The 21,957-nt window shown below is 29.3% G+C and overlaps 1 protein-coding gene across 5 annotated transcripts in view; it reads right to left on the bottom strand.

The window, feature by feature from the left end:
* The window catches only part of GRIK2 (glutamate ionotropic receptor kainate type subunit 2), a 611,565-nt gene that overhangs the window by 137,050 nt on the left and 452,558 nt on the right, over positions 1-21,957 (bottom strand). For 3 of the 5 annotated variants that reach the window (XM_069487353.1, XM_069487354.1, XM_069487355.1), the window contains exon 11: positions 16,333-16,556. The exons of the other annotated variants lie outside the window; for them this stretch is intronic. In XM_069487353.1, the coding sequence (XP_069343454.1) occupies positions 16,333-16,556 (224 nt within the window). The remainder of the gene's footprint in view (positions 1-16,332; positions 16,557-21,957) is intronic. 5 annotated transcript variants of the gene reach the window in all.

Genomic DNA, 21,957 nt, shown 5'->3' with positions numbered 1-21,957 from the left:
GCAGAAAATACAAATGGAATTGCTGTTTGTTGTAGTGTGGCATATAGTTTTTAGATGCACTACAGACAAATATATCATTAGGATGACATGTTCTGCAGGCAGTGTTCAACAATGAAATGCCAATTGTTCTTTCTAACATCTTCTCATGCCTGCTTTGCAGTATTTTGCTTTTGTTGGAATTCTTCACCTTTTATGCCTTTTAGAAAGTGCTGTCTCTGGATGGACTAATTTATTAGTATCTGGTGCCTTGCCATGTATATTTGTCCTTTTCCAATATTAAATTTTAAATCTCTCCATTTAGACTGGACACACATTAAATTTGCCTTTCTTCACATTTCTTAGAGTGGGCACTCAAAAATTTGAGAGTAAATGTTTTTAAGTCTCTGGAGTTTATTGTCTTTATCCTAAGGTTAAACACACATACACACACACTCATACACATACTCATGCACAAGATCTTTCTTTATGGTGAAAATTCAAGAGTTAAAGGATTTGCAGGAAAGCTTTTCATACAAAAGTCCTTTAAAATATTTAGGTCAAAAATGAAAAGAAAATTTGTAGTTTCTTGCAACAAATTGAAATTTTGAAATAATATTTTGGATATATTTTATTACACATAAAGGTTTCTAAATGTGTTTTAATATTTGAGTTAAGAATCAAACTATTGTCTTTAGTTGCTTTATTTTGTAGTAAAAAAATCACTTTTATCATCCAGAATATTCCTCCACAAAACTTTCATTGCTATATGTAATACTTTTCCATTTAATCAAACTTGATAGTAAAAATTTCATTTTTTATTTGTGAAATAATTTAGGTACAGTGACTAGTAAGTTATCTCAAATATATATCAAAAATAATTAATGGGAAAGACATAAGAAAATAGATTTTGCACATTGTGATTTATATTCTAATAATTGATAATTTGATGAATAGATATATGATAGATGATAAATGATTCATAGATGTAATAATTTTCAAGTTATGTAAAGATCACAAACTGAAAAAATGATGCATTAATGTTAAGAACCCAAAATGAATTTATACCATCTCAATCTAGGTATAAATTATAACAGGCTTAATATTTTAGATATATACTATTTTATGATTACAAACTAATAATATACATTCATTGATTTTAAGAAACAAATAATCAACACTTGGTCAAATTTGGGAAAGAGTAACTGCCATTTATGAAGATTTTATCTAGCAGCATATTTATTTGAGCTAATCTATGACCTAAGCTACAACACTTTTCATTAACTATAAATGAAAGTGTATAAAGAGGAGTCATATGGATGCAAACAAAAGATTAAATTGAATGAATTCCTTGCAGGATGGATTGTATAATCTTTTGAAAATTGCATTCATTTTAAGATGAGCCATTCAAAATTGCTACCTGTCCAACCTGCTCAAGATAAGCAAACTAGAAGCATATAGATAAAAATTGCTAGTTGTCCCTAGACAAGCCATTTTAATATCATTATAGTCAAGTTTTAGACACTCTAGTCTCACATGTGTGGTGGATTTGCTACTTATTTTCTGGCTTTTTGCACTTATGGTATACATAATCTGGGAGAAGTAGAATACTAATAATTATCATTTATGTTGTCTAATATGTAAATGAGATTTCAAATACAGTGACCTCGTTCCTGTCCTGTTTATACAGTGTTTGTCATAAGCTAGACAAATAAGACTCTAATAGAAAAGATTATAACCTTAAAAATATGTGGATCAAATTAAAATCCACATAATCCATCTACCTCAAGTGATGATCATTTATAAAAAATAGATAACTAATTTCATTCTTGCAATAAGCGCAAAAGAAATTACTCCTTTGTAAAATATTTCCTCCCTTAATACAGAAGGTAATAATGTTAATAAAACTAAAATTTATTTAAATCATATGTTTGCTTCCAAACCATAATTTGACAGTATAAAAAAGAGAGCTTATTTGCTAGGTTTTTAGGGTTTTTTCTAACTTGCTAATTGTTTTATAAATTTAAATGCATCTGGGAAAATATTTTTCTAAATATTCAATGGGTGACTTTCTGATAATTTAATAGCAAAACTTGATTTTCTAACCAAGTTCACAAATAAGTAATAAGAGGTTGTTGTAAGACCAGATATTTTTAAAGGGAATTAAATTTTTAAAATTCTAAAATTAAAGTCTAATTTACACATTCACTGTATGTACTTTTAGAAAAGAGCTGTTAAAAACAGAAGAAATTATATTATGATAGTTTTTAAAAACTTTGAAGTGTTAGCTAACTTGTACAAGCACTAAGTCATAAATTGTCATCTAAATAGATGTGATAGAATCTTATATTTCCATGTACAGCAGCAAAATGAGCCCTGATAATAATTCCATGAAAAATCAGGAGCATAGATGCTTACTCTTGTTACAAGTGATTTAATCTATATGGAATGTATATAATAAGGAAAAAAATTGAAATGAACATATACATTAAAGCAATGTTTCACAACCTTTGATTCAGCAGAAGATTAATTTGATTTATTGTTAAATAATAGAGAACTATAGTAAGACATAATAGATTAACGGACAAAAAGGCTCCATGGCCAACAATGTTGGGACAATGCTGAGTTAAACTTAAGCATATTTCTTTATGGTAAGACTTTTCAGAGCCTTTAATTTGTTAATAGTGAATACCCAAGAGGAGGCTCTATTACATAGTTCTCCTGACCTTATTTGATCATACAGATCAGCTCAGCATCTGATATTTTATAAAAGCTGTCCTAAGATATGCTAAAATACATTTATATTGTATAAGCATTATGAAGGGTACCACATTTAACAACTTTTTTTGCTCCAACTTTAAGGCTTTAGAAAAGTTGGAGAAAACACTGATCTACTTGAATACCTCACATAAAAAATAAATTAGAGTTATTTTCTACAGCATAAAAATTTATGTTTTGATGGCATCATTTAAGATACTAGAGTAACAATTCATGCTTCTTACACACAAAACTAGTTTGGTAAATTCGTATCTCAAGAATATAAGCAGAATCAGAGAGAAAAATGCAGTAGACCTCTAAAATTTGAAATATTTGCATTTTCTTTTCCTACATTTTTTTTTAAAGTTTCATTAGCTTATTTTAAAGACAATGATGGTTTAAAATAACAAACAAGAAGGGAGTAGCCAGGCTGCTTAGAGACAAAAATTCAGGCAACTTATAACAAAAAAGAAAACTAAAACTCTGTAAATGGACACATGAAATAAAAAATTTGAGATTACTGCATATAGGGTGAAACATTACTTCACAATTCAATAAATCCCTGTGGCAGCCACTGCCAATTACATCTACAATAATATAATTTTTCTTACTTACAAAAAATTGGAGTGGCAGTGCACCCCAATAAAAGAAAGTCACTTCTGCAGCCTCTCTTGAAGCTAGGGATATCCAAGTAAAATTATTCTAGCCCATAAGATATACAGAGAGGAAGCATTTTCTTTCTGAATAAAAAGGCAATGATTTTATCTTTTGCTCTTCTTCCTGTCTTGAGATACAGATAGATACAAGGATACCTTGTGTTGATGTGGACATCTTGCAACCATGAGGATGAAAGTCTCACTCTAAGAATGGTGCAGCAGGTAGGTAGAAGGTGCTAGGTTCCTTGATACTATCTTTCAGCAACTGTTTCAATTTTGTCCTTTCTAATCTAAGACTATGAGAACAATCATCCCCTATTTATGTGAGCAAATGTTTTTGTAAAGTTTACTATTACCCATAAGTGAACCTATTACTACTAGGACAGGCTCTGAATCTATTACAGGACTTTCAGAGGACAATAATTCATGTTTATAATATTGTTACTAAATGAACTTAGAAAGTTGTATTCCTTTTAGAATTTTCAATTAAAAATTATAAGCAGAAAAGACTGTCATGATTAAACATTTTCCATGTAAAGAGTTAATTTTTTATAATTTAGTGATTAAAAACTCAGTAATTCAGAAAATATCAATACCCATAATGACTCATTCCCTGAGATAATCATATTACTAAAGTTTTCCTGGTATATCTTTTCCATAGATATTTTCATATGTAATTCATTTTAAAATGTTACACTAATTGTTTAGGTAGTAATAGATTACTGTCAGAAACAAGAGGATAAATTGGCATTTGCTTTAACTTTAGAATTACTATAGAGGTTTGATTTTTTTTTTTTAATAAAAACTCAACTGTTTATTACCTTTGCTTTCAAGGCTTTACATCCTTGCCATTATCTTCCACATACCCTTCCTCATATATTCTGCACATCTGTATATAAACACATTCCACCTGGACTATCTGCTACTCACTTTTATAATCTATTTGCTTTTCCCTTCTCTTGAGCCTATCATATATCAGTCGCATACTGGAGCCTGTTCATCCTGTCTTGCAACAGCCAGTTTTACATCTATTAATATCTCCCCAACTCTGCTTTCAGTGACAACTCCATTGGTAGCTTGATATTGGCCATAGTGGGAATATTTAAACCATGAAAATTAACACATGGTACAAACCAAAGCCTCTTTCACTGCCATAGCCAACTATTAAACAATTGCCATCATACCAATAAGCAATACACATTATTTATGTTAAATTTTTATGCCAACTTTATATATTATGCTTTAATTAACCTTCACACTGTTTAATTGGTGGTTTTAGCACCAGAAAGTCACCAGATCTACATAGTGAAGTACAATGATTATCTGTACATGAATGTCATAATAATATGCTATTGAACATATTATTTAATGGATTTAAATGGATTGAAAGGGCTTAATGAAATGGCAACAATGGTCAGCTCCACTGATTTGTAATATATAATGAAAACATGAATTATGGTTAATTTTTCTTAAACATATAATCTTAAAGAAAAATCAACATGATTTAGGCTATAAATCAATAACTAAAAGCAATAAATAATGAGCATCTTCAAAAGTTATGACTTCCTTCTGACTCCCATTTAAAATTTAAGTTTGAAATAGGAAAACAATTTCACAAATCAGCTATTTACAGATTCTTATGACTTATTCTTATCCTAAGAATATTATTTAAATAAAGTCATAATGGTGTACTGCTATTTACTTAAATTATTTAATACGAGATGTTTTTATTGTTATCAGATTATTTGCTATGGGATTATTATGGGATTAAAAATTATCATAATCATTTATTGATCATTTTAAGATTTCTGGAATAAAGTTCTATTATTGATTGCCATAAAATTCAGGCAAATTTACAAATGCCAAAATAAAAGAAAATATGTAATTATACTCTTATGACTAAAATCTATTTTTTAAAATTATACAATGGCTATTAATTAGTCCCATTAGATGACTACCAATACCATTTTTTTCTAAAACACCCAATTTCCCAATCAAATTAAATTAAGAGTGGCTTTAAATTGAGAGTAATAAAGAAAACGACTCACATACCAGTGTTGCATAAGAAAACATAAGTTTAAACTATAAATTCTTAACAATATGTGTATTTGCAAGTGAAGTACCAAACATTAAATCATAGTTATATTAAAAGAACTATGAGCATAATTAACATTTGGAAGAATTCTGTTTTAAGATTAAAAGTCAGAAGCAAGTGTTTAGCTTGAAATATACATTTGCTAAGGATTTGAAGAGTGCTAACTATAGAATTAAAAGGCTCAAGTCAGACTGTCCTCAGATCAGTCAGAAGGCCATGTGGTTTCAAATAGTAAAAATGAAACAAACTATGCTTCTATTTAAAAATTGGTCACCCAATAAGTAAATGATGTTATCAACAAGAATTTGAAACTAGCATTAGAAAGGGAGCATTTGATTTTCTAAAATTTAAATTGATTTAACTAATATGCGATTATATGGATTATAGTAAACTTCAGCTACCATAAACAAGAAAGGCATATAATGTATTTTTAGTTAGAAATATTACCTATAAATTTATTTTTATACCATCTTTCACAAATTTAAGTAATTTTGGACTATTTTTCAAACTAAAAAGGTTGGAAATGTCTTTTGAAAATATAGGCACTCTATTGTATCAAACAAATCAATAAAATATTAAAAATTATATGTATGAACTCTATATAGAGTTTAGTACCTAAGATAACTGAAATATGTTTGGAAATAATTCATTAATTTTATTTTCAATTAAAATATCCAAATTAAGAACTATCAAAATAAATATTTTTTAGTTCTTGACAGGTGGAAAATTCAAAACATTATTTGTAATATCTTCCTAATTTAAAAAAAAAATGAAGCCCTAATTGAAAATCCATATAGTAATATAAACATTTTGAAATCAACATACATTTCCCTGAGTGTGAATCTCATTTTTGCATCTCCATTTACAAGCAAAATTTCACTGTTTCCAAGGTTTTTTTTTTTTTGGTAAAAAATCACTTCATTAATATCGGTTTCTAAAACATATCTAAAACAGTCTAGTGAATTGCTAAACTTATATTGAAATACACCTCCCAGCACCCCCCATTCTCAATACCAATAATAGTAAGGGAAGCAGGGAAACACTTACCTAATTTTATTACGTTAAAATAATATTCAGGTGCATATTCTGAACCAACTTAGATGACAGTTGTAGCCCTATTCTGTTTATAATGTTTATCATGCCAGTAACATTGAAAACCTACAATTTCACCTTTGCTTCAAATATCAAGTCCATCCACTTAATAGGACAATTTGTTGCAAATTAATTCACCTCATTTTATCATCTCAGGTATAGTCAGGACACATGAGAATGGGGAATGTTTTAAAATAATTAATTTAGGATTAAACGTCTCTCATAAAGAATAACGGGAAACTATATTATATCTAAGCTGGCTAAAAAGGAAAATCATCCTCTACATAAGTTAGAAAGTATTGGAACTAAGTCTATTTCAACCAACGTACATTAAATAGAATAGAAAACATCACTATAGTTTTAAAATCCAGATGTGTATAATGACTTCATTAATAAGGCTTTTTGTCATATGGAATGACTTACATTCTATTAATTTCTGGGCTTCCAAACAAAATTTCAAAAATAAATATAAAATCAAATTTCTAACAGATAAATTTATTCAGAGTGTCATTGGGGTTATACAAGGATTAACTAGAAATATTTAAAACTATAAGTACTGAAGATCAATACAAATGAGGTTGCATTGATAATATTTTTACTAATTCTATTAAATCTATACAAAATTTTGTAATCTATACAAAATAGATGCAATCAACCTCTTTCTATCCAAGTATATTGAAATTCCTATTGTTATTTAAAAGAACCATGATATTTTTCCTTAGGAAAAAAACTTCTCTCTTTCTAAATATGCATACCCAACAGGATTGATATGAAAACAGTTTAACTTGAATGATGTAATTATGCAATGGAATGTAAAAAATTATAGCAATTAAGGTGTTGTGACATGCTCTAATGAATGAAGTTACACTGGTTGATGACACTATATCTCCTACTCATTAATTATTTGGATAGAGTGCATTACTTTACTTATGAAAAAATAAAGTCATAAAATAACAGTATAATTTCATCTATACATTTGCATTTAATATTGATATTTATTTCACATTCATGAATTATTTAAAAAATCAAAACAATACCAATATCATCTGAATCTACAGAAAAACTCACAATGTGGTTCTATTCTTTCACTACGTGCTTCTATTATATCTCAGGGAAAAAGGAGTTAGCATTTCCAGAGAATAAGTCTATGGGGCAAATCTGCACACGTGTGCCTTGCTAATGTCTCCTGTTTAGGTGCCCAACTCAACTCGTTGGAAATAGTTTTTAAGCTTTTTTATTTGCTGACTAAAGAGAAAGACACAGTTCTTAAATGTAGCTAATTAAGCAATTTTTCAAGAAATTACCTCTTACTGTAAAATAATATACTGTTATCATGTAGTTATAAGATTTAATAGAGCATTTTTTAAAAATAACAAAAATAGCCAAGGTCTATTTTTTTATAATCTTAGAAAGAAAAAGTAAAAGGTAAAATTAAGATGATAATCAAAAAGGACCAAGTGATACAAGTTCCTTTTCTAAATGTGTTTTACGTTTTTTTCTAAGTTTGTTTCTTTTCTTTAGAACAAACTTCCTCCCCATAATAAACTACAGTTAAAAAGTGTAACAATAATGGCATTAAACTAAGCGAAAACAACTCTAATCACCCTTGTGGTGGGAGAAGGGGTTGTAAACTGAGGTATATGTATTCTTTCCTTAAATCAAATCATAAAAAACCACAGTTGCTTAAATTGATCTCTATATGGTTTAGAAATATAACCTGTCTATTGTTGACATGCAATATATATATATATATATATATATCAGTTTTCTTTCTTTTCTCTCTTAGAGTTTCCCCCACCTGACCCATCACTCCAGTATAAGACTATATAAGGAAACATCAACCTTACACAAGAACTCTTACACCAAAGAATCTACAGCAAAAGAACAAATTTATCCAAGTAAAAATGTTATTAATTTGGGTGCCATGTTTGCCATTCAAAAAAAAATGACCTATTTCTCTACATTTCTCAAGACAATTGCCTTTTTATGAGCACAGTACTCTTGATAATTGTACAAAGACATAGAGAAAGAGAAAAAAAAACTAGTGAATATTTCCTTATTTCCTCATTATATTTGTTTCACTGGCTTCCTGCACAGACACCACTGTTTCAAAGTACATGTTTGTATAAAACTTTTGGTCTCTCTTAACTAGACATTGCAGACGAAAACAATTCATAAAGAACACCATCAAAGAAAAATGCCACTGACTTTCCTGGGATAATTTCCAACTGAGAAGACCTTTCTTAGGTTTACTGAGAAACCTCCCAACAAGTCCAAGGGCACTATTTTTCCAGTGGCTGTAGAAATGTGGTTTTGTTTTGAGAATTATCACAAACAAACCAAACTGGTGAGGTGGCTACTTACAAGCAATTTACAATACTCTGCAGCTATGGAAAATGTAGCTACCTAGAAACTGCAAAACATGAAAGAATAAGCGCAATCACTTGGTGAGGAATGCTTGGTTTTCCTTATCTTGTCTATTCATAAAAGACACATCAAAGAATTTTTTTAGTACTCTAAAAAAAAAAAAAAGAAAAGGAAAAAGAATATATAAAAATTCAGAAAAATAAGAAACAAGCCATTGACAATATTGGTCTTGTCCGATTAGCTGCTCAACTTTAATTAGCTAATGAAAAATGTATAACACATTGGTGGAAATTGCCACAGTAGCCACTACAACTTATTTTCCAAATCTTAAAAAAATATTAATTTTTATAAGGGTGCTGCTTCTTATCAGGAGATATGTGTGCATGTGTGCACACACTCACGTGTGTGTGTGTGTGTGTGTATAAAACATAACTACATGTTCCATAAAGTACTCATTAAGAACAAAGGTGCCATTTTTTGGTAGCAAATGTACAATTTAATAAACATTGAACTTAAAGATTTTAGCATTCTTGATTTTCTTTCTTTCTTTCTTTCTTTCTTTCCCTTAATTTGTAGAAATGGGATCTTGCTATTTTGTCCAAGCTGGTCTTAAACCTGGCCTCAAGTAATCCTCCTGGCTCAGCTTCCCAAAGTGCTGATGTTACAGGCGTGAGACACCATGCCTGGCTCTTGAGTTTCTTAATGTCACCCTATACATTGTAAATTATTATAATTAGTTTCTGTGATTCACTGAGCCAGTCATTATAGAACTTCTAAATGGAAACAAATCATCACAGGATGACCATAGATCTCAAAAGCTCATTGGCCAAAATATTTATGGAGTGGAGGCACTTACAATGACTAGAGAGAGAGGCAGCATTTTTGCTTCCAGGAGCCTTTGAATTCAATTCTGGTGATGGAGGCAAGGAAAGACACAGAAGCAAATAATTTATCCATAGAATTTGAGAAATAAAAATGGGCTATCAAACTTCTGCTCTTGTATTTATACTTATATGGGCCTAACAATCAATAAAAAAATCATTTATATGGGAAAAATGATTTAGATAAAGATGTAGAAACTTTTAAAAGATATTTGAGCACAATTATCCTTAAAAGAAAATGTCAACAAGTATTTGATAACAGATAATTACAGAAAAAGCACTTTAATTTTAATTTGTCTTTGTCTTACTCAATTTTTCTCAAATCTTTTATTCTTGTAAATGTCTAGCATAACTATAAAATGGAGAGATGGAAAATATCTTAATTTCTCCTCTGATGATTAGATTCTCTTCATTGTCTTAGATAATTTCAGTCAAGATCTCTACTGCTTTAATTTCTTAGATACCATATTTATCACAGCTAAAAGGAAGTCAACTTAGTTTCAATGGTTTGGTTCCACAAATGACAGAAGTTAAGTATTTTCGGGGGTTGGTGACTCCATGAATATTTTATAATCATGAACATTATTGGAACCACTAAAAATAAAGAGGTACATTATTTATAATGGGTTTACCAAATAACAATTAAGAAAAACAATGTTTAATGTAGAAGTAGCCTCATTTCCTATGGAAACATTTTAGTCCTTAGTCCTAATTTTAATCAATATTGGTGCTTAGGTCCTTAACTTATATATTGGTTAATATATAATCAATTTTAACCATCATTTTCAGATATGTGACAGGCATATTAGTAGAACAAAACTTACTTAAAACCAAATTTTCAATAAATTTAAAGAAAATTGCTTAATGAGAAGAGAAATAACAAATAGGTTTCCCTTCAATTTACTTCAGTAAAAAGCATGACATTAAAAAAATAAAAGTAAAATATATCTAAAATTATATTATGGAAAGGTGAAATTGAAATGGTTTTCTGAGTAAGAAACCATTGGCAAGTTGGTGGCAAAGGCACACAACAAAGTTGGCATTTCATTTTAAAATATGACAACAGTCTTTTTGACAGCAGATTAGTTTAACATCGAACATCCCACCAAAACCGTTATCCAGTTTTAAGTGCATAATTCATTGTTGCCCTTCACTGTACATTAAATGTCACCCATCACTGTGACAGCAATATAAAAGCTGTAGCATACTAATGAGGAGCTAAGATCAAAGCTATTAATGCAAGCACATTGGATATGGTTTTCTAAAGTGAGTTAAACCATTGAAAACACTATTTTTAGAAAATCTTTACCACTGAGCTCCAGAAGAAATACATAATACTTTTTAAAGTATAAGGACTCTCTGTAAGACAATAGCCTTGTCATCTTGTGACCACAGACCATGTTAGAGCCAAAGCATATGTCAAGATAATCCCGGTGGTCACTGCCACAATAAACCATTGAGCAGATTCTAGGGAGACCATCCCCTGCTGCCTAATCCACTAATACAATAGGTAATTTTCTAACATTCTTAAAATCACACAAGGAAATTAAACAAAAAACCACACAAGAAATTTCCTATATTCTTTTTAACTTAGAAAAATGTATGTTATGTATCTAAGACACTGAATATTCTTTGTTTTGTTATTCTAACCAAGAAGTCCAGGTGAGTTAATATTGTTTGGCTTCCTTTACCCTTTTTTCTATAGTTGACCATATTCATTTTTTTTTTTTGTTTAAGTAGCCTAAGAAATTTTTGTATAATAGTATTCTCATTATAAAATTTGGTACAGTATTATTTTTTCTTCTTCAAAATGTACTTGTATTCCATTTTAAAATACCAGTATCATAATAAAATATGCAATATTCTCATAAGCTTAGTGAAAAATTGTTAAGGTTACATCAATCCTGTTGGAGGGAAATGTGTATACCATTATTTCCTGATTTTAAGTTTAGTCCTCAGTTATTCATTTCTGTACATCAAACTACTAAAAACCCTAGACCAAGATTTACACACTGCATCTCAGAACAGCTCAGTTGTCTTGGAGATATCTATGATTAAAAGAAAAAAAAAACCTAATATATATGGAAATTTAAATTGACTCATTTTATAAATACTATCTGTTGTATCAATAGTATCTTTTGTTTAATTAAAGAAATATTTGAAGCAAGGTGAAAAATACATCTTATTATCAGTATAAGGGGTGGATGCCCTAACCAGATTTTTTTATACGACTGCCATCTCTATAGTAATATACCTGGGCCAAAGAAAAAGAGAAAGAAAGAGAAGGGAAAAGATTCAGGGGCAAATCTGACTAGTACAAGCCCGTCAGGGACAAGATTTCTTCCTAAACCTCTGTCAGCTGAAAGCTATTGCTAGAACACTTGGGACAAGATTATTCTGCGTCTAGAATGCACTAACCCAGGATCATCTTTACTCTTAAATAAGAGTTCTCACCTAATTCAGATAAGCATGCTGGTTATGTCATTATGCCATAAATAATAATACAACTGCTTGCAAAAGATCATAAAATATAAAAGCATACCAATACAAAAAGACCTACCATATATCTCTTTCTTAATATCACTTAAATACATTAAAAACATTTGTTAAATATTCTTGGATTTTTTTTTAAATAAGGGTGAGGGAAAATTTTTAGAAGCCATCACCAAAACAATCTACTTTTAAATCACTTGAAAAGCATAAATTTTAGTAACCATTATTAGATCTTAATTTGTCATTAAATTAATATTAATAGTATGATGGAGCACATATTCAATATACTTCTAATCTAATATTCTAATGACAACTAACAATCTACCTAATGCTCTATTTCCTTTATAGTGGTATGTTTCTCTCTAGTTAAATGTATATTAAAAGTTATTTTTAAGGAAAAGATATTTAAATACATGGAATTCATAAAAAATTAGGATAACTATCAAATATTTCTATAAATTTAGTCAAAGATAATAGATATTTATTGTCAGATATGTGCACTGATTATAAGATTATTAATGAAAAGAATATATCCAGATGTGTATGTTCTTGAATTTAAGCATTTGGTACAATTTGTAGGATGTGATAAGCAGCCAACAGATATTTGTTGAATAAAATAATAAACAGATGAGAGACAAATTAGTTTTTAATATTTTATGGTACCCTAATTATCAGTGCTTACTAGAGGCTCAGAAAATATTTGACTAACTGAGTGAGTGATTAATGCAATGATTAAACTAAAGTTGAAATAGAAAACAAATTGAAGATACATACAGCTTCGTAGCTAGAAAGATAATAGAATAATAATTGTAATAGTAATGACAAGAACAATATCAGAAAATGATCAACAGTAAAAATAATAATTAAAAATTTTGACAATACTTAAATCATTTATTATATTTTAGTTTTGAGATAAATTGTCTTCATTCTTAAGCAGGTATTACACAATTCCCTAAAATTCAATATAACTTCCAATAAGTAATAAATATGAATTCTGTTATTGAAGTAACAATTACTGTAGATCTTTGTTTCCATGATTTTTAATGAAAATGAAACACATATCTAAGAATTTTTTAAAAACGTAATTTTTCTTTCTTTTCCCTGTAATTGTTATGGAGATAACTATACATCATTTTTACTTTGACATCAACAATGATGTTAATGAGTTCATCAGTGATCTTTATATGACATGACATAATTTACATTGAAAAGTAAAATCAAAATGCCAAATGTGGCATTAAATAAATGTATTTTAAATTCTAACAAATATTGTTATTCTGTATAAATTAGAAGAAAAATTAAGTTCTACGATTGAAACTTGGACATTTTATCTTCTTTTGCACAGGAACAAGAGTTCAATACCATGTCAGAGTAGATTTTAATTATATACAAACTCATTTGATTTTGGACTTTCAGTTTAAAATTTAAATTGACTATGTTCAGAGATTTTTCTTTTAATCTAAGTTTTAAGTATTTACTTTTTTCAAATTTGGGGATATTTTTAAGCAAGATTATTCTAATATTGAGAATTGAACAAAATGTTCTGAGAAAATGTGTAAAATATTTATTCTTATATTATGTGTTATGTTACCAAGAATCTGCAATATGTTTATTATTCAATATTGCTTATCTAACACTATCATTTAATAAGTAAATATTTTATACTTAATTTTTTTCAGTATGAGACAGTTTGTTTTTACATTGTTGAATAAAAAGCTAAAATAGGACCATTTTCAAATCTTTTCATTTAATAACCATTGACAACATATAACATTCCAAAATTTAAAGGTACTAAAAAATAGTGCAAGAGCTGACTTTATGTTCTCAAATAGGATGACTTGAGTGTGTTTTTTTTTTTATTTACTTTTTCCCCCACCCCTGGGGGTATTTTTTGTGTGTAAAATCAATCCATGTTACCGTAATTATACAGATGCCATCTATGATATTTTACAAATGTAAGAGTTACAGAGATATTTTGAAAAATTAGATAAGTGTATGTGCATACCACTTGCCTCTATTTGCAAATGTACTTTTAAGCTGGAAAAAATTCCAGAGGTTTCAGTATCTGCTTTAAATATAATTTTAAAAAGATTTCAGCTTGGAAAATTAGGAATATCTAAAATTTCTAATACAAATTTGAGATAAACCAAGAGTTTGTGTTTAAGACCCTCAGGAAACTCCTGTTAGACATAATTCAGCATGATTAATGCCACACAATTGCCTCAGAATTGTCTCATGACACTTTCCTCTTGGCTTTATTTATAGCCTTCCTGGGAACTTTTGTTAATTTGATTAAGAAGAAACAGGTGGACATGCAAACATCAAGGAAGGCTTTTTCTATACTTGGAGTATTTATTTTTCTGTGTGGCCTGTGGGCTGACTAAAGAGCTTTCTAGACACCGAATGACTCTGGAACTAAATTTCTCTGAAAACATATAAAATAGGGTGGCTGTGTCGGTCATTATAAAAAATATATAATTGGTCCAAAGATTCTAAGAAATGAGAAGGCTGTTTAATGTTCACAGGATATGAAAAAGCTGGAGCTAAAAGTTTATGAACTTTGAACTCCAAATTCTCATTTCTGGGGGGAGAATCTCAAACTTCAAATAAAATTTTAACAAGCTCTACCATACAGTTTCAAATGCTATGTGGCCTCAGGGTCCCAATACATATTTTCAGAAAAGTGCAAATGACAATTGCCTGAATGACACAAGCCAATTAGGTGAAAAATGATAAATTGTTATAATAATTATGTATAAATATATCAAAAATATCTATGGGTAAATATATTAAAAGTATATAAAATATTATGCTAATCCTATAATTGATTTTATTCCTTTTTTTAAATGAATGAAACTTTTTTTTTTAATGGCTAGGAAAAATTTCAATGACTTCATTGGAAAAAGAATAAGTTTAACGAAGGACAAATATCCTGAATGATAAATTTATCAAAGCAGTCTATGTAATGTAATTGAAAAAAGACTACTGCGTATTTAATTTTGATTAGAAGGCACAAAAGCATACATATAGTTGTACATTATAAGTATTTTTATCAATATGAAAAATTATATTTAGAATTCTAATTCATTTTAGATTCAGAACTATTACTATATTTCAGATATTTGATAAATTATAAAAATTCAAAGAATATAATGAATATATGGCTTGACTCAATGTTATTAGAGTAACAATAGAATTCTGAATCCTGAGGCACGATTCTAATCTTCTTAGTTAGGCAAAAGGAAAATAAATTTTATTGAAACGATTTATTAATTGATTGAGGTAAGCATAAATAAGAGTTGAGTGAGGTAAGCATAAATGAAAATGATAAATTTTCATCTCCAAGTGTAACAATAAAGTAGCAAAATCAACATAGGTTGAGCTATATCATAGATTTTGAAGGCCATTATAATAATATAAAACTATGTTTGTTTCAATTCAACATTTGATTTTCTGATCCTATGACCTGAAACACACTCTACATTTCAATGACAATAAGGCACTTCTTGTAGTGATGTTTATTCTGTGAAAAAAAATGACCAATTTAAAGTAGAAAACCATGATAATCTTTTTATATGTAGAATGTTTACTGTAAATTAGCCTTGGTTACTTTAAAAAAATGTCTCTTTAAATTTCACTACGTTGGTTTTACTTATGACTGAATTATTAATTCAAATTAGCAAAACAGGCTATTTTGGTTTGGCTTTGACAGAAATCTGCAAAATCGGGCAATGATTCTTTTACCATAGTGATTTGGACTGCTTTTAGATTTGGATCAAGAAAATAATAAACCCTACAACACTAATAGCTTACTGACACAACCAGCATGCTTCCTGCCCAAAAAGGCAGCATAACATTTTGAGAAGTGGATGTGACTCTTAAAAATTCATTACTCTTCAGCACCCCATGGGAAATAAAGAACAGAAAAAGTAAAATTGATTGTGACTTTTGACAATTATTAGTTAGATAAAGAAGGTAACAATTGCCAAAAAAATCACAAAAGTGAGCATGTTACCTGGCTATGACAAAGAGCACACAACTGACACCCAAGTAAGCCAGCAGAATATACATCCAGATATCAGGGGAGAGAGGATTCAGGAAGGAGAAGACGCCTGGGTTTGTACCATTGGGCTTGCGGTACAAAATACTTATTCCAAGTGTCATAAAGGGCTTGGAAAAGTCGATGACCTTCTCTCGAACATAGGTAATAGCCAGGGGAGCAACTGCAAGGTCAGCTTTCTGTAGAGAAAAGCATAAAAAAGAAAAAGAGAAAAGGAAAATTGGTTTTAAGTCACAAGAAAAAAAAATCACTTACCAAATTAAATAAAACAAAGGCTTTACACTTGAGAATTGCAGTAATGGTTACGTTGAAATTTAAAGTATTCTTTACTCTGAAATGAAGCATCTGACTTACTCTGCTAATCATTTCTTTGTGCTTTCAGATCAGCACATGAGCACTTATTGCAAGAAGGTATAGAAAGAAAAAACCGTATACAGTAAAAAAACAGAAGAAACTATTGTACCTTCAGTACATGAATCATGCTACTGAGCTTTCTCATTATTGCTTTTACTTTAAACTTTAAAAATCTATTTAATATCAATTATCATTTTCTGAATACATCAGTCAAACTCTAATAGTAATAATAACTACATTGAATTATTTAGCTAAGAATTAAGAAACATTTTATGGCTTTAAAACTATAGAATACAATTAAAATGCTTTAGTCTTTAAATAGTTAAAATATTGCTCAAATCATCTTTTAATGTGAGTCTGTTTACTGCCTCTGAGTTTTGTTTCTATCCCTCTAATTTGTTTTATATTATTTAATGAAAATCCTTGCAGCCTTGCCTAAATCACATTAGAAAATAAGTTTTGCAATTTTCACAAAGTTGCTAATTTTTCACGGTAGCTTAAATATGTTAAATTACTAATGCTTTTCACTCATCATGGTATAACCATCTGTCAGGGATGAATTTAAGCTCTAATATATTATAAGAAATTATTATATGTTTTAAAATGACAAAGGCATCTATGATGAGAAGCTATATTTCTACATTCCTTTTATTATTCAAAAACAAAAACTTTCAGAGAATAAGGAAATAAACATTGTAGAAAGCTACAGAAAGACACATAAAAGAATGAAATTCTATTTTCTTGTCTCAGGCAGTGCTGAAGGACTTACAGACGAAATTTCTTTAAGATGATAAATTTGTTGAGAATAGTATTCCATTTGTGTGCTGGTGCTATGTGGGAAAGAACTCAGATGATTAGAGAGAGTGTCTTTCAAAGTAGCTATAGAGAAAGAAAGACATTTCTCTAAAAACTAGTAAGGAAAAAAATTCTTTAAGGTTCTGGGAGAAGGCATCATCATATCTCATATTCATAAATCAAGGAAAATATCAATTTAATAATTGCTAATATCCATTAGGTATTAATATTTGCTGTGTAGCAGATACAGTGTTAAGAACTTTACATGAATTATCACATTCCTCATAACTTTTGCACAATCCTACTATTATTCCCTTTTTCAGATAAGGAAACTGAAACCTTAAGAAGTTAGAAAATTTGTTCATTGTCATAAAGCTAATTGAACATTGGAATCAATGCTGTTGTTATGGGTAAGGTCTAGGAATAGACTCCAACCCAAGCTGCTAGAGTCTATTCCTAAAGCCTAACCATGCTATGCATCTCAGAAACCAGCAATTGAATCATAGAGGAGTTATTCATTCATTCATCAAAAAGTTTGTAGAGATGGAAAAGGAAATACACAGAAGCAAGGGAAGCAATCGATAAGTTACAGTGTCTGAGAATTCAGAGAATCAGGGGCGGAGTTTAGGCAAAGGAAATAATATTTTCTGCAGGAAGGAGACAGCACTTCCTCTAAGAAGGGAAAGACGTAAAAATGTTTGTTTGTTTTTTTAAAAAAAAAAAAACAAACTACTTTGTTAGAGAAAGAAAGTGATAACTAAAGAAATATAGACTCCAAGTAAAAAATGGACAACATGAAGTAGTAGTTTGTCCCTGTTTGGGGGGAGCGGGGGCTGGGGGTTTAAATAGACAGCACAGTTTATCTATCTGTAACATCTCTCTTCTTAGGCACATGAAAAACAAAATTTTCATCACATATAAAGCATGTAAGTGAATATACTTTAAAGTAGTAAAAATTTATTTTTATTTTTTAATTGACAGATAAAACTGCTTGCATTTATCATGTACAATATGATGTTTGGAAACATTGTGAAATGACTGAAACTAGTGAATCAACATAGGCATTATACCTCACACAGTTATTTTTGTGGTGAGAATAATACAACCACTCTCTTCATATGTGGAATCTAAAAAAGTTAATCTCATAGAAGTAGAGAGTAGAATGTGGTTACCAGGGGCTGGGGTGTTTGAAGCAAGGGGGTGGGGAGGTTGGGGAGTTGTTGGTCAAAGGATATAAAATTTCAATTAGATAAGAGGAATAAATTCAAGAGATCTATTGTATAAAATGGTGACTTTAGCTAATAACAACATGCTATCTTCTTGAAAAATAGTAAAATATTTTAAAATATCATATATATCATCAAAAGTGAGGAAACAATTCAAATAACATATATTAAAACAAAAACCACTACATTATTCCCTAAAAATTGTTCTATAGGTATATAATAGTATTGATCAAACATATACAAAATTTTAAAATGTATTAATAATTAGCATTGCCTAAAATAAAAATTCTAGTCCTAATATGAAAGAGGAAGGAAGACAAAAATTACATAGTACTATAATACTTTCAATTATAAGAGAAATTAGTCATTTGAAACAAAAGATATAAACAGACACTTTTAAATAATTGAAAAATAAATGTATAAACAGACTGTGTAACTTCCAAATAATAGGATGTTATTCACTTATAAAAAGAAATGAGCTATCAGACCATGAAAAACCATGGAGGAACCTTAAATTCATATTGCTAAGTGAAAGATGCCACTCTGAAAAGGCTACGTAGTGTATAATTTGAACTGTATGACATCCAGGAAAAGGCAAAATTATAGAGATAGTGAAAAGATTAGTGGTTGCCAAGGGTTAAGGGTGAGGGAGAAAGTGATAAATAGGTGTGATATAGAACATTTTTAGGACAGTAAAACTATTCTGTAGGATACTATAATGGTGGATACATGACATTATGCATTTATTAAAACTCATGAAACTGTTCAACACAGAGAGAATCCTAATGAAAACTATGGACTTTAGTTAATAATATATGTGTCAATAATAGTTCATCAATTATAACAAATGCACTACACTAATAGAAGCTATTAATAATAGAGGAAACTGTGTACATGGAGTAAAAGGGAAAAAGTCTATGGAAACTCTACTTTCTGCACAATTTTTTTGCAAACCCAAAATTTCCGTAAAAACAAATTCTATTTTTTTAAACAGCAACAGGTTGTTTTTACCATATCCTTAATTAGTAGGATTTTGTGTTATGTTGATTAATTATTTAGAACTTGATTGTTACAATTAATAGTAAAACACACAAAATTTATCAAACATCAATTGTCAAAAATAAGAATTATTTGATTGCACACCAAATATATTTTGAAATCCATTTAAAAAATGAGACCTCGGGACCATCTTGAGAAGTAAAGATGAACATTTATATATACATAGCAGCATTTTTTTTGAATAAGATTTAACTTCATTATATGTCTCTTAATAATATAATAGTTTTGTAATATAATCAAAATGTTATATTAAAAGCATTTAAAATAATATTAATAGCTATGGTATTTTCCTGCTAAACATCATGTATTAAAAACTAAGCAGTTGGAGAAAAAAGCCTGATGGCAAAATTGAATAATCCATAAACTTTTTATCTCCATAGATAGAGGCTAATGTGATTTAACAAATATAGATTTAGTAATTGATTTCAGATTTTAAATAATAAAGTATTCTTGCATTAGAAAAAGCCAGCTGACAATTTTTAAAAATCAATTTTAGCAAAAGAAAAATAAATAGTTTGTTATATGTCATATGAATAGAATAAAGAAAAAGAACTCACTTCTACCTGATTGGATCAGAGAGAGCTTTACAAAATAATTTTACCTGTGTTTGCAGCTTGAAGAATGAGTCTGAAATGTCAAATCCCTGAACTGGGAGGGTGACAGCAGTAAGAAAAAGGAATATCATATAATAGCTCCCATTAAATGTGTCAATTATGGGCCAAGATGGTGCTATATTGTTTTCCCTTATCACTTTCATTAATCCTCACAGCTCTACCAAATTTGTAGTGTGGTTTTCTTTTTTACAAATGAAGAAACCAGAATAGTTAATGTGAAACAAGACAACTTAAGGGAAGTATGGCTCCAAAGATGACTTAACCATGCTTATTTCCCACTATTTTTCTGTACACAATCATTCAAATATGTTACAACCATTTCTGCTGCTATACTGGTTCTGTATTTCTCTTCCCTAAATGATCTTCCCTTTTCTCCACTATTCAAATTCTAGATGACACATCTCTGGCTCTTTTCCTCCTGTGTGGCCTTTCCTGAATACTCTATCCACATTAATTTTTCTTCAGTGAATTGTGTAGCATTTATAAAATGAACCACATAATTTAACATGTAATAATATTTTATGTTGGGTTATTTCCGACTATTTCACATATAAGCCAACCAATATGATGTGAGAGATATGAATGTACATATTATTGTAATTGTATTATTGTCCTTATAGAGTCTAAGCATGTTAAAACCATCAAACAGTCCAAAACACATAACTATAACTCTGGACGGAGGGGATGGTAAAGCATGCTTTCTTGGAAACTTCAAAGAGAACCACACAGCAGCTATCTTATCAAATTAATAAGCATTGACTTAATAGTCTACTATTCTATATGGACCTCTCTCAAATTGTCTTATTCATCTTTATGATCATAATGAACCTAATATCCCCAAGGTATTGGACAAAATCTGACACAGGAACTTCATAGTCAATGTTCACTGAATACAGTTTCAATTTAACTTACTAAAATTTTCAAAGAAAACCACTCTGAGAATTTTAAAATTAAACTTTTTTCTGGTCGTACTCTAGGAACAAGATTTATTTGTTCAGTAATATATAATTCCAAGTGAACTAACTATCTAAGGAGAACAGAATAATTCTTTTTATAATTATATAGCTAACAGTAATCCATTGATTAAAGTCTCATAGAACAATGGTAAAAATTACTATTCTAATTTTGAATTGCTTAAACCAAAAATTAGACAAAAAACCATATTTTCATGAATGACACAGTAACTCCAAATTATGTTGCAAAATCTTCTTCTTTATGAAGTCTCAAAAATCAAAGAATATAATGATCTTATTTTATAATACATGATCTGGTCAGGGAAACATATTATGCATCCTTTCGAAAGTTCTTGCAATTTTCACTGGAAAATCAATTTTAAACATTGTTTCTTTTTTATGATGTGAAATGAATACGAAAATGGGTAAAATAATTAAAGTAGTAAATACATATGAATAAATTGGTAACATTTTAGCATGATTAGCTAAGGCATTTAAGCTAGTTATTTATGCATATTAAATTTAATGTCACATGTAAGTGATACCACAACTTCCTAAACTCTCTACAATGTATAATGT

Source organism: Eulemur rufifrons, chromosome 15 (genome assembly GCF_041146395.1).
Source record: "Eulemur rufifrons isolate Redbay chromosome 15, OSU_ERuf_1, whole genome shotgun sequence".
Classification (NCBI taxonomy): domain Eukaryota; kingdom Metazoa; phylum Chordata; class Mammalia; order Primates; family Lemuridae; genus Eulemur; species Eulemur rufifrons.
Note: the sequence above shows the minus strand (reverse complement) of the source record. Positions and strands in the feature narration are given on the sequence as shown.